This window comes from Nomascus leucogenys, chromosome 9, assembly GCF_006542625.1.
Source record: "Nomascus leucogenys isolate Asia chromosome 9, Asia_NLE_v1, whole genome shotgun sequence".
Classification (NCBI taxonomy): Eukaryota; Metazoa; Chordata; class Mammalia; order Primates; family Hylobatidae; genus Nomascus; species Nomascus leucogenys.
This window is the reverse complement of record NC_044389.1, coordinates 10,840,325-10,854,995: the sequence shown is the minus strand read 5'-3', so window position 1 is coordinate 10,854,995 and position 14,671 is coordinate 10,840,325. Positions and strand designations below refer to the sequence as shown.

General features: G+C 35.5%; 1 protein-coding gene across 4 annotated transcripts in view; it reads left to right on the top strand.

The window, feature by feature from the left end:
* PAN3 (poly(A) specific ribonuclease subunit PAN3) overlaps positions 1-14,671 on the top strand; it is a 158,597-nt gene that overhangs the window by 126,698 nt on the left and 17,228 nt on the right. For 3 of the 4 annotated variants that reach the window (XM_003270216.4, XM_030818588.1, XM_030818589.1), the window contains 6 exons: positions 2,513-2,674; positions 2,890-3,006; positions 3,095-3,196; positions 6,491-6,656; positions 7,764-7,854; positions 13,027-13,166. In XM_003270216.4, coding sequence (XP_003270264.2) covers positions 2,513-2,674; positions 2,890-3,006; positions 3,095-3,196; positions 6,491-6,656; positions 7,764-7,854; positions 13,027-13,166 — 778 coding nt within the window. The remainder of the gene's footprint in view (positions 1-2,512; positions 2,675-2,889; positions 3,007-3,094; positions 3,197-6,490; positions 6,657-7,763; positions 7,855-13,026; positions 13,167-14,671) is intronic. The other variant, XM_030818587.1, reaches the window with a different exon arrangement.

Below are 14,671 nucleotides of genomic sequence, written 5' to 3'. Positions count from 1 at the left end.
CAGATCACGAGGTCAGGGGATCGAGACCACGGTGAAACCCCATCTCTACTAAAAATACAAAAAATTAGCTGGGCGCGGTGGTGGGCACCTGTAGTCCCAGCTACTCGGGAGGCTGAGGCAGGAGAATGGTGTGAACCTGGGAGGCGGAGCTTGCAGTGAACCAATATCGCGCCACTGCACTCCAGCCTGGGTGACAGAGTGAGACTCTGTCTCAAAAAAAAAAAAAAAAAAAAAAAAGACTTCAACTATTTCTAAACTGATCTATAAGATTCAGTATAATTCAGAAATACTTTTTTAATTATTTATACTTTAAAGTATAAATAATTGATAAATTGATGCTCTTTTAAAAATATATAAAAAAGAAGAAAGCACCAGGCACAGTGGCTCACACCCGTAATCCAGCACTTTGGGAGGCCAAGGTGAGTGGATCACTTGAGGTCAGAAGTTTGAGACCAGCCTGGCCAACATGGCAAAACCCCATCTCTACTAAAAATACAAAAATTAGCCAGGCATGGTGGTGCCCACCTGTAATTCCAGCTACTCAGGAGGCTGAGGCACAAGACTTGCTTGAACCTGGGAGGTGGAGGTTGCAGTGAGATTGTGCCATTGCGCTCCATCCTGAGTGACAGAGCGAGACTCTGTCTCCAAAAAAAAAAAAAGGAAAAAGTAAAGTAGAAGTGGTTTTAAAGCTTATTACATAGCACCAAATTGCTTTCCAAGGGATATCAATTAAACAGCATTGATTTGTAAGTTGTAATTACTAGCAACCCCATAGCAAACGAGTGCCTACTATCCTTGGGAATTGCTCTGTTCTTTGTATTTTCATAGTGTATTAGCTCTCAAAGTATGATTCCTTAACCAGAGGCCTCATTTTCATTGACTTTTAGGAACTTGTTAGAATTGTAAGTTCTTGGATCCCACTTCAGATTGTATCAGAAACTTCGGGAATGGGGCCCAGCAAACTATGTTTTAACAAGGCTTTAGGTGATTGTGACAGGTGGTGACGTTTAAGAACCAGTGCCATGGCGAGTTGTACTTCTTAAATGGCAACTTTACCTCTTACATGTTTTGTATAAATTTGTGTTCTTTATTTTTCTCTAGGCCTCTTGAGGGTAAGAATGTATATTTCTTTAGTTTAGGTTCATTAGTACATAGTAGATGCTCAGTATATTTTACTGATTTGAAATTAATCCTGTGTTAAGTGCTCCTTAATAAATGAAATAGCTGGAAAACGAAATTTATCATTTAACTTCCTTATGGACATTATACCAATCATTCAAATACAAACTAGGTAAATGTGCAAAAGTAAAAGTTACAGCTGTTTCACTTGTGTGTATTCTTCCATTGTACTGCTTTTATTTTATTTATTTATTTAAGAGATGAGGTCTTAAATGTTGCCCAGGCTGAATTCAACTCCTGGGTTCAAGTGATTCTGCTGCCTCAGCCTCCCAAGTAGCTAGGACTATAGTCACATGCAATGACAAATGGCAGTATACTGCCTTTATTTAAATAGAACATGCCACTTGGTGACATTTATTCTACATTTGTTTTTCATTATGGCCATGCCATGTAGAGATTATGATTATAGAATCAAAAAGTCCTGGGTTTGCATCCTACCTTTCTCCCTCAGCTATGCAATCCTTATTATCCTCATTTATGAAATAGGGAATTCTACCTCATGGGATTGTTGTGAGAATTAAGAGATAATGGGCATAAAATAATTTGGCAAATGCAGAGGAAGGATCATTTTGAACCTGTCTTCTGGAATTAGTTTTCTTAATAGGGTTTCATCTGTGTTTCTTACCAGTCAGAGGTCAAAAATTATGAGTTGTTTGTGTTTATAGGTTTTTTTTTAACAGACATAATGCCATGTTTTAAAAATAGTGTTAAACGTGTATATTATAAAACATTTGGCAAATGCAAAATAGTGTAAAGAAAAGAATAATCTCCCTTTAAAAGGTTACCATTGTTACCATCTGCTATATTTTCTTCTGGTTGGTTTACTATGGCTGTACTACATGTTGGGTTATCTTCCGTTCACTTAAAATATTGTGAGCATTCCGAAGTCATTCGTGACAGTTAACAGAATGAAAGTATAGGTTGGTGTTCAGTTGGAAAACATGATGGTATTTGAAGCATTAAAAAATACGTGTCTTTTTTTATTATAAACCTGATAACATGTTTGCTCCAGAAAAATTTATCTCAGTGATAACTCAAATTGTCTATAAAGATTATTTCTGAGAAACAAATTTGTATTGTGCTAGAAAAAGAAATGTTTTTGAATGTATGAACTTTGGTTATTCTTTGGTTATTTTATTACATAATGCCTATTTTTATTGATACTGAAGCTAGTTTGTCTTATGAAATTGTTATAAATGTTTACACTATTCTAAAATACAAGAGCACATTGTGATACACAAGGGGTTTATAGTAAATATGATTTCTTCTGTATTTTTGAGAAAGATTTATGAATGCCTGTATTTTCAAGTCATCTTCTTATGAATTACTCTAGCAGTTCCTACAGAGGTTGACAGCTACCATAGCCTATTCCCTCTAGAACCACTGCCACCTCCCAACCGGATACAGAAATCAAGTAATTTTGGGTATATTACGTCTTGCTACAAAGCTGTAAATAGCAAAGATGATCTGCCATATTGCCTTCGGAGGATACATGGTAAGGAAGATAAGTTATCTTCTTTTATAATCATATCATTGAGGCTAAGATTATTCAAACCTTCTTGAATATTATTTAATATATGAATTAAAATTTTTTATTTGGAAATTAGTACCTCATGAGCAATGTATAATATGGCATTTTCTTTCCATTTCTGATGGAATGTGAAGGAGACTTCAATTAGAGTTTACTGGAGTAGAAAAATTGTCTTTCAGGTTTTCGTCTTGTTAACACAAAGTGCATGGTGTTGGTCGACATGTGGAAGAAAATTCAACACTCAAATATCGTAACTTTGCGCGAAGTATTTACCACTAAAGCATTTGCTGAGCCCTGTGAGTAACTTGTGATTTGTCTTTCTGCTGGTGAGCTTCATTATTTGAAGCCAGCTTTCAGTAATGAGTGTTTGTGTTTTATTTTAAGCTCTTGTGTTTGCATATGATTTCCATGCTGGAGGAGAAACTATGATGAGCAGACACTTTAATGACCCTAATGCTGATGCCTATTTCACCAAGAGAAAGTGGGGTAAGAAAAAGATGCAGGCAAACTATATTTTGACTACTGCTTTTGCTCTGTGGAAGAGTAGTTTTCTATTTTAAAATACATATAATTTTTCTCTGTAATCATTTAGTTTAAAGACTCTTATTACATTTTGTACTAGTCATTTTCATACTCCTGGTAAAGACATACCCGAGACTGGGCAATTTACAAAAGAAAGAGGTTTAATGAACTTACAGTTCCATGTGGCTTGGGAGGCCTCACAATCATGGCAAAAGGTGAAAAGCACGTCTCACATGGCAGCAGACAAGAGAAGTGAATGAGAGCCAAGTAAAAGGGGTTTCCCCCTATAAAACTGTCAGCTCTCATGAGACCTATTCACTACCACAAGAACAGTATGGGGGAAACTACCCCCATGATTCAGTTATCTCCCACCAGGTCCCTCCCACAACACAAGGGAATTATGGGAGTTACAATTCAAAATGAGATTTGGGTGGGGACACAGCCAAACCATATCACATTTTAAAAAGAAATAATGTCAAAGAAATGGAGTTGATGGTCAGGAAGTTAGGAAATAATGTATTTTGCATATTTACTAAGATAAGATAGATTTTTGAAGACTCATATCAGATATTTAAATAACTGGGAATGTGTTAAAATTGTTTTTCTCTTTAAAATGTTTTTCTCTTAAAAATACAATGCTTTCTTAATAAAGGTGACTTGGAAAATTGAATAGCTTAGAAATAGTCTCTCTGGCTTCCCTGCCTAAGTACAACCATTATGAATCTTTTCGTACATTTCTTTCCAGTCTTGCTTTGTTTTGTTTTTGTCTCCTTTTGCATTGTTTTGTTTTTAACATTTTATATCATATTACATCTTTCTTTATTATAAGTATTTTCCCCATAGTTTTTATATTCTCTGAATATAATTTAATGATTCCTATTATGACTATATTGTTCTTTATGTAATTATTTCCCTAAACAAATGTTTTTGTTTGAAGGTTGGATTCCATGTTACTTAATCTAAGGTTTCAAAATAGAATTTTAAGTAACTTTTCCTTAAACATGAAATATTTTCTTCTTTGCCCGTTTCTAATATATACTTAAAGAATTGTTTTATCATGGAGATTTTGCAAACAACCAGAATACTTGAATTCTAACAAATGTGTGTTAAAGGGTAAATGATTTCAGAGAAAAGGAAATCCATTTTGAGATGTCAATTCATTAATTTATGTATTTGGGGAAGGTCTCAGTCTATGGGGGCAAGAAAGCAGCATCACATTATTATGCTTTTTAATCTTTTTAAGATTTTCTTGACTTGAAAATTAAAGAGGAGGAGAGAAAGATTTGAGTCCATATTCTAGTATCTTTCAGATTACAACTCCTTTAAAGACTCTAATTATAGACAAAAATATATTACTTCTGTTTACTTGTTACTTCGTTTTTTTTTTTGCATTCTGACAGTTGAAAAAAGAAAGTTGTGGTTATATGGCTGTTTCACATTTAAAATCTGGTCATAGAATGTGGTCATTTTTTTCCTTTTGCTATGTCATCTGTAGACACATGCGTAATTTTGTGGAAGGGGATGTGGTACAACTTTTCTTATAGATGACTGTAGTTGTTGCTCAAATTTATTTTGGTGGTAACACCTGTGAAATGACTGTTGGCTTTAATTTATAGCTGTGTTTCTCAACTGCTTAAGTTTTTGTGGGGGCTGTCTTGTGCATTTCAGAATGTTTATAGTGGCCTCTTCTGACTGAAGGGCCTGGCTTCTGCCTACTGCATGCCAGTAGCAATCCACCTCTACTCCTATTGTAATGCCAGAAATATCTCCAGACGTTGCCAAATGCTGGAGTGGTTTCTGTTGAGAACCACTCTTTTATAGCATTCTTTTCCAGTAATTTTTTAATCATAATTATTCTGTTTTTGGTGTTCACTGATTAATACATTAATGTTTATATTTTCATAGGAAGTAGTCCTTTTTTCTAATAAAGTATTGTTTGAGTAGTCGTAACTTCCCTAACCATACCATACATGCATAAAAGCCTACCATTTTCTTATACTATGTAATTTATTATCTTAGCACAAATGAAAAAAAAAAAGCAAAGTATAAGAAATATATTAATTTAGAAAATGAGAAGAATAGCATACCATATGGAGTTGATACGAGATTTAGAATGAGTCTATGTCAGTAAAACAACTAGAACAGAATCTGGCACACAGTAAGCACTATATGTTTGCTGCAAAAACTCTTGTTTCCTTATTACTACATTTATTAAATGGTTTCATTTAAACAGTTCATAGTCATTTTTGACATTGTCTTGGCATTTGTTACCGGTCCCTTTTTCTGAGCCTTCTTACACATATTTCCAGAGTATATTATCTTCTGTTCTGTCCAAATTGAGAGATAATTATTTTTAATTTTGTATGTGCTGCTTACCGGAAATTTTATTCCAAGCCATAAGTACATATTTGCTATTTATTATAAGTACATAATTAACCATTTAATTATGTTGCTTTTTATAACTGATTCACAAAAGGTTGTTTTACAACAATATGAATATAAGGTCGGCAGGGCGTAGTGGCTCATGCTTGCAATCTCAGCACTTAGGGAGGCTGAGGCAGGTAGATCATTTGAGCCCAGGAGTTGGAGATCAGCCTGGGCAATGTAGCAAAAGTGTCTCTACAAAGAAAAGAATATAAGGTCATATTCCTTGGGATAATTACAAAATCTTGATTAAATTTATATGTCTCCTTTTCTACTGATTTACAATGTATTAACAATGACCTAGAAAATATTATCAAAAGCCACTTAATGAGTTGATAGAATACACCTTTGTGGTAGAGGTGCCTGAGTGGTATAAGGAAAACAAACATTCAACATAAGTGATGGTAGAGACTTTTATTTCCATCAAGCCACACAATGAACAGTTCTCACATGCCTAAACAATAATACAGGGTAGGATTAGCCGCCACATTTTAAGTAGAATAACCTCTACGGTTTGTTTTTATATTTATTTGGTTAACAATTACATATAAATTCTTACTTTAAACAGTTTTTATTCAGTAATTAAGTGGTTACAGAAAAGAGCATTTCAGTGAGAGCCCTGTTGCTGGTAATAATATAAAAGGCATAATCTTGGACAGGAATCTTGGGGCAATAGACTAAACTTAAATTACACACATACATGCACACACATATATAAATTGACATGTTGTGCCATGAGTGTACATGAATTGTCTTTGCTAATTTTGATTTTAATGTTTTAGTCTTTTAGTTGATTACTTAAGATGTCATTTTTTGGATTTCTTTGCTGTATAGGTCAGCACGATGGACCGTTGCCCAGGCAGCATGCTGGATTATTGCCAGAATCTCTTATTTGGGCGTATATTGTCCAACTAAGTTCTGCATTGCGTACCATTCATACAGCAGGTTTGGCATGTCGAGTTATGGATCCAACAAAGATTCTGATAACTGGCAAAACAAGGTACTAGCATTTTGAGTTTTGGTTTCTTTTATTGAGCATCTTACCTTTGACAGCTTAGTAAACAAAACATGATTGTTTTAATTCTGCCTTTTCATATATTCCATCCAGAAGAACTTCTGTGATTTGAATTCATTGTAAGCTTTTTAAAAAAAAAAAAAGTTGAACTCTGAATAAAATGCCTGGTTATTAACCAAAAATCTTGGGAAAGGTTAGGGAAGTATATGTGGTTAGGGTTAGGGGAATAGAAAAATAATATCAGTACAGCTTTTCTGTGTAGCACCATGGTTCACAAATTCTAGCATGAATCAATCACCTGGAGGACTTATAAAACACAGCTTGCTGGGCCCTACTCCCAGAGTTTTTCATTCATAAGTCTGCATCGGGGCCTAAGTATTTGTATTTTTAACAAGTTTCTAGGTGTTGCCATTGCTGCTGTTGAGTCACATGCTTTGAGAACAACTGGTACAGTTATCAGTCTTGTCTTCACCTGAGTTTTGACTTGCTGCAATTTTGAGATTGTCTTGGGCTGCATAACATAAAGAGCTGAAGATCTGGTACCAAGTTATTTAAGTTCATATCCTGGCTTTGATAGTTACTGTCGATATGCCGTTGAACAAGTTACTTCTTCAAATTGTGTTTTGACAACCTTATTAGACAAGCGTACTACTAACTCCATTCTGCTTATTTATGAGGTACCCCTCATAAAATTATTGAGGGATTTGAATGAGTCATGTAAAATGCTTAGAACAGTGTCTGGTACATCTTTTGCAAGTGTTAGAAAGCTAACTAGTTCTCTTTTATGAATAACTAATAAACAGCTTGGAATGGTGAAAAGGACACTGACCTGTTAGTCAAGAGATGTGAGTTATAGTTCTGGCTTTCTCAGTTTCTGACTTTTACAGCTGTAGGTGTATCACTTGATATCTCTGAGCCTTAATTTTCCCATTTCTAAAATGGTGGTTGGTGGAGGTGGTGTGGGGTAGGATGGAAGTTAAACTCAATTCTGAGATCCTTCCTAATATTTTGGGAAATGTTACTTTTCCATGAGTATGCAATTTTTTAAAAACTTATTTTAATTATTTTCTTTAAATTATCTGGTCCTTAAAGGTTGCGAGTAAATTGTGTTGGAGTTTTTGATGTTTTAACATTTGATAACAGTCAAAATAATAATCCATTGGCATTAATGGCCCAGTACCAGGTGAGTAAGAATTAACATGGATATTTACTTGTTTTCCTTTATTAAAGACAAATTGTGTTCATTTTAAAGTATTTCAGTGTTTTAAGCCTAGATTTTAATTTATTTTGGGGTGGTCTCTATGCAGACTTTGAACATGTATCTCCCCCTCCCCTCCCCTTCCTCTCTTTTCTTCCTTTCCTTTCCCCTATCTATTTCTTTCTCTTTTCCTTTCTATTCTTTTGCTTCTGTCTTGCTCTGTCACCTAGGCTGGAGTGCAGTGGTGCAGTCAGCTGACTGCAGCTTTTGAGCTGGGCCCAAGCAATCTTCTCGCCTCAGCCTCCCATGTAGCTGGGACTACAGATGTACACTACTGTGCCTGGCTAAAATTTTTTTTATTTTTATTTTTTGTAGAGATGGAGGCTCACGATGTTGCCCAGGCTGTATTTCTTAACCATTATGATGTACTTAATGTAGAGCCCTTGTAGGTTGGAATAAAGAGAATTCATGACAATGTCAGAGACTCTTTTATTTTTTTTTTTTTGAGGCAGAGTTTCACTCTTGTTGCCCAGACTGGAATGCAATGGCGCAATCTCAACTCACCACAACCTCTGCCTCCCAGGTTGAAGCGATTCTCCTGCCTCAGCCTCCCGAGTAGCTGGGATTACAGGCATGCGCCACCATACCTGGCTAATTTTGTATTTTTAGTAAAGACGGGGTTTCTCCATGTTGGTCAGGCTGGTCTTGAACTCCTGACCTCAGGCGATCCACCCGCCTCGGCCTCCGAAAGTGCTGGGATTGCAGTCATGAGCCACTGTGCCCGGCCTCCTGATAATGTGAGAGACTCTTAACTGTTCAAAATGAAAATGCATTTATGTGATTTAGGAAACGTGTCCTAAGCATAGATAGATTAAAACAGACTAATCAAATGAATGGATTATATTAAATGACACCCTTCTTTTTCACTCCTTTAATTACACCTATTATTTTTACTTTTAGGACACTTGTCTACCAGTCATAAAATTTTAGAAATGTTTTCAGAGGTTTGTTGTTGGATTGCCATTTTCTAAGTAATTTTTTTATTTAGTCAGAACATATCACTCACTTCTTATACATTATTAGTATTTGATTATTGTCTGACTTCATTTTATTAGTGTTGATTTAGGCCTCGTGATGCTTCTTAGCTATTTTGCTATTATTTCCTGATTTAAATGATAAAGTATTGAAGAATAAGAACTTATTCCTTCAAGCATTAAGAACTTTAAGTTCTTTAGGCCAGGTGTGGTGGCTCACACCTGTAATCCCAGCACTTTGAAAGGCTGAGGTGGGCGGATCACTTGAGCTCAGGAGCTCGAGACCAGCCTGGCCAACATGGTGAAACCCCACCTCTACTAAAAATACAAAAATTAGCCAGGTGTGGTGGCACACACCTGTAGTCCAGCTACTCAGGAGGCTAAGGCAGGAGAATCGCTTGAACCTGGGAGGCGGAGGTTGCAGTGAGCCGAGATCGCACCACTGCACTCCCGCCTGGGTAACAGAGCTAGACTCCATCTCAAAAAATAGAAGAGAATAGTTGTTTTTGCCTTGATTGCTCTGCAAGTAACAAAACTAAAGTAAATAGGTCATTCAGTTTGTATTAGAATGCTTCACATTAGGATAGGCAGCTATGATTTTAAGACAATTTTAGTTCTTTGTGTATAAGAAGTTTTTGGGTTTTTTGAACATTTATTAACTTACAAAGGTTTGTTCTAAGGCAGAATTTCTTAATTACATGGAGAAACACTTTCTTATTGTTCTTCTCTTTTCAACTTACTTTGTTTAAAGTTTTGGAAGAAGATTTTAATTCACGGATAGAATTTCAGAACAAAAAGAAAACAAAAAGGATAAAATGAGAAGTAGAGTCTAATCAGTGTTTAGTATTTCAGTTCATGCATAAATCTGTTTTGCTGGTAAACCACAGAAAATACAGTCCCAAAGACTTGCAGGCACTCATTGCATTCAGTTGTTTGCAGACATTTCACACCCTCCTTCCCCTCTGCTTGTGCCCACCTAACCTCAGCAGCAGCCAAGCTGTTCTGGTTGATAGCAACATCTAGTGGGCAATACAGGGAGGAATGTGATTCGTTCTGTTTTTCCCCCAACAGCAGCATTCTTTTCTTCTGCCTGAGGGCATTTGCCCCCTCTTTCTTATCTGGAAACGTTGTTTCTTAGCTACTTTCATTCTTATCTTCTTTCTTAGTGCCTAAGTAGTTGGCTCTGATTAATTTTTCTTTATGACCTTTATGCTTCCAAAAGTGACAGACTATTGACTATTGAAATATTAGTGATTATATACACTTGGATATACATCCAAGCAGATAATATTAAATTTTTGAAGGAAAATTACACATTTTTAGAGCCAGGACCATCATCTTCTAATGTAAGTATCTAGAAACCCGTGTCTGCATTAAAAAAAAAAAACAAACAACTGCACACGCTCCTCATTCTTTTCTCAATAGGGTTCCTGTTCGGGTATGTTATGAGTTGTGTAGTTACCTTGAAAAACAAAACTTCTCATAAGAAAAAAGTCCTTGAGTTCAGACAACCAACTTTAAGCATTTAGGGCACTTTATTAATATTTGTAAGTCAGGATATGCCTTCATTCATAAAATCAGGCAACCTTCAATTAATTATCACCTTTTTTTTTTTCAGCATTAAAGGATATATGTCAGGCTTTCTTTTTTTGTATATATATATATGTAGCTGATTTTTTATATAGCTTATTATAGTAAGGTATAGGAAAGAATTAAAGATAGTCCCAAAGGGGGAGTGTGATTTTACAGAGAAGAGGATACATGAGGAGTGCATTGTTTCTTGTAGTCTATTTTTCATAGTTTGTTTCAGACACGTGAATAGAGACTGACTTTGAGTAAAATGGACATAAGTAGAGCCATAGATAGAATCAGAAAAAGAAATCAAGAAGTCAAGAATCAGGAAGAAACTGAAAATCAGTTGGGGGGCAAATCTGCTGAATTCAACAAATGGGGGGAAAACCAGATGGAGGTAAGAAGCAAAATAACAAATGGAAAATTATTTAGCTGAGAAATAAGGAAAGGAGAGTTACTGAATTTTATGGTGTGAAACTCTCTTAAGATTTTATTAACTTCTTTTGTTTAAAAAAAAAAAAACTCTAATCTGGACTGTGTCACACAGGTACTTTATTTCAAAAAGTGGATGTTCTCACCTTGAGTCCGCTTTAGAGAGGTGGCGGGATGTACTAAAAATCAGATGTTCTTATTTTTTAAACCCATCTGGTTCTTCAGCTCTCTTGGACCATTTTGGTTTTCTGTCTCATAATAGAGAATAATGGAATATTCTGGGAGGGAGGCTTAATACAGCATCAGTTCAGGGTGGAACCAAACTGAAAATTCTGCTGCTTGAAGAGTTGGAAGACTGTATGTTGGTACCTGCTGCTCAAACACGTGATAAATAGCAACAATCTTTGGTATGCTTTGCTGGATACTTTGGATTGAATCTCCCATAGAAATTTATAGTTGGCATTTATATGCATTGATTCTTTTGGCTGAGATTTCTGTAATTTCATGAATATAACTTGGAATGTTTTACTTGATCTAAAGTGTGATTGAGAGGAATTCTTTTTGGAGTTCGTCACAGTGTCCTCCAGCAAACAGAAATGATGGCAACAGTAATAGTTCTCCTTCCCACGCCAGCTTCCCTCCTGCCATTCTGGGCTCCTGACTCTACCACCAGTGAAGTTTTAAAAGTTTTCTGGCATGAATCTTTGGATCTTTTCTAATAGATTCAAAGTAGTTTGTCTACCTAATCAGTCTGTCTCCTTATCTCATGTTCAGTGTCAGATTTACAAATGCTAGTTTTGGATAAATTTTTTAGTATGAACTTTTAAATATTATTTTAGTAATGGGGTTTAACGTCTTTTTACTCATTATTTGGGTAGGGTGTTGTTAAGTATAACCATACAGTGCTCAAATTTCACTAATGATTGCCTTAAAGTTACAAATATTCCAACAAACCAGTGGTTCTCAATCCTGGCTGCATATCACCATCATTTGTGGAAGCTTAGAAAAATACCAATACCTAGATTTTTATCCCAGAGTAATTATACCAAAATTGGGAGGAGGGGATGGCTACTGATGATTTTGGTTTTGTTTTTAAGCTTCTCAAGTGATGATGATGTACAGCTAGGCTTGAAAATTCCTTATAATAAACTAATGTTTAGTAAATGAGCATGTGTCTAATAATTTAGATGAGTTCTCAGATTTTAAAGATCTGCAAATGTCTGTTGTAGAAATTGCTTCAGATGGTTTCATGTTAACTCTGAAGTACCCCATTCTCGAAGGCATGTGGTTGTTAATAGCTTCCTACCAATCAGGGCCACTTGGGATGACCATACTGTTTCCTGGAGTTATAATAGGTGATAAAGGACTTAATTCAGCCGGCTGTCTTTTGAAAATCCTTTTAGAAGGAAAGCCTCAGAATGGTATATCTTGAGTGGGAGAGGTTTTAGGAAAGCAGGTGGTGGTTCCAGAGCTCAAAGATCTGTTAAGAGTATGAGTAAAAATAGTCTATTTGGAAACAAAGATAGATGGGATGTCATTCATTGAGGTTTGCAGCATTTTTAATGTTCTAGAGAATTTGCTTTAAAATCTGGTTAATGCTGATGTTTGTAATAGGATAACTTTTCTTCACATAATCCTTCACATTCCCACTATATTCTGGGAGTTACAGAAAATGAGAAAAGTATGTATGTTAAGTTATAGTGGTCATAGCAAAGCAAATGTATAGTAACCTTAAATTTGTTGTAATGGAGAAGAATATTACCTCTATTTAAATAAGAAAAAATTAGAAAAACTTTTAAAAGTGGCAATTTGTAGTTGGCATGGGAATCGCTTAAAGTCTCTTAAGGTGTGGACCTAGAACTGCCTTCATCAGAATTACCTGGGTGCTTTAAAAATGTTGAGCCATTTTCTGGACCCACCCAATGAGAATCTCTGGTGGAGAGGCTCAGAAGTCGTCTTTTTAATAAGCTCCAGGTTATTCTGAGGAGCACCAATATTTGAGAACCCTGCCTGCAGCTTATTTATAATGATGCTTTTTCCATTTAGGCAATAGTATCATTGTATTAAATGAGTACCTATGAAATGAAAATTAAAAGTTATATTTATTCTTTCATGTCAGCAAGCAGATCTGATATCATTAGGAAAAGTTGTGTTGGCTTTGGCTTGCAACTCTTTGGCAGGAATTCAGCGAGAGAATTTACAGAAAGCCATGGAACTTGTGACAATCAACTATTCCTCTGACCTGAAGAATCTGATTTTGTAAGTTTTAATATATGATAAATTGTACAGAATGATTATTTGCGATAAGACAGAGCTTTTTTTGTTTTAAGTGATTGTTTTGGTTCCCACTATTTAAAATCAAAACAGAAACTTTATTTCTGTATTTTTATTGCAAAGTAAATATTTCTTAGATAAATTGATAAACCAGTCTGCTTAAATTAGTTACTGATGTTTTAAACATTTGGTTAAAGGGCACCCAGTAGAAGTTTGTTGGTATCCACTAGCTACATGTGACCTTTTACATTGATATTAATTGAAATTTAAAGTTTACTTCAGTTGCACTAGTCACATTTCAAGAGCTCAGCAGCCACATGTAATTACTGGCTAACATAATTGGACAGCACAGACACGGAATATTTCCCTCATCTTGGAGTTCTGTTGGATAGTGCTGCTCTAGAGAGTGTGAAAGCCATCATGAATAAGCCTCAGGTGCAATCCAGTCATGTACTCTGGCCAAAATACCCATTCCGGAAAGCATTTGTGTGGAGACCCCCATGCTTACGCTCCAATATCTTAATGCTCCAGAGAATCCTTGAGTATCGATTTGAGATGAATTTGGCTTAAGAGAAACCCATTGTGGACTACTGTCACAACAGAAGGACTTCTCCGTAAGATATAGCTACTACTGGGAGATCCCAGAGGGTGGGCAACCACAACCTTTATTACAGTTATGAGCTGTATTAGAGAAGAGGTGCTAATCAACAGTCTCTTTTAGCTTACAGCTGCCCATTCTGATCTTTCTGTGTAGCCCTGGATGATCCAGTTTCTTTTTGGACCAGCCCTGGGGTATGAATTGGGGGATGGAGGGTGGGATTGCCCACCTGTTCTTTGTTACACTGGCATAAATGTCCTACTTGTGACAGTACTAGAAGCCAGTGGTTGTCTGGATCCTATTCATAATCAAATTCAAATAAGATAATCTGTCTTCTCAATAAAAATACTTGTTTTATATATGATCACAAGAGTGATTCCTAGCCTTAGTTTGCAAATACCTAGGATGCCTCAAATAATTTCAGGTTATAATCTCTAAATTTTCGTTTTTAAAAGAGTGGGGATAGAGGACAAAAATAATCAGCCATATGTTAATAATTATTGAAACTGGGTGATGATACATGGGGATTCATTATATTACTATTCTATTATAAATGTTTGAAATTTTCTTTAATAAAAATGAATAAGAAAGCTATACTTTAATAATAAACACAAACTAAAATTTATGCAGTAATTAAACCATGTATCGGGCCCTTTCAAACCGCTTGATGTGAATTAATTTTTTTAATTCTCCCAATAACTCTATAAATTAGATACCATTATTAGTCCCATTTTAGAATAATGACTACCATATGCCAAATGCAGGATACTTTGAGTGAGGTGAACAAAATTCCCATCTTCTGGAGCTTACACCCTAATGAGAAGAAAGAGTAAATAAACATAAAAACCAGTGAGATATTTTCAGGTAGTGATAAGACCTATGAAGAAAATAA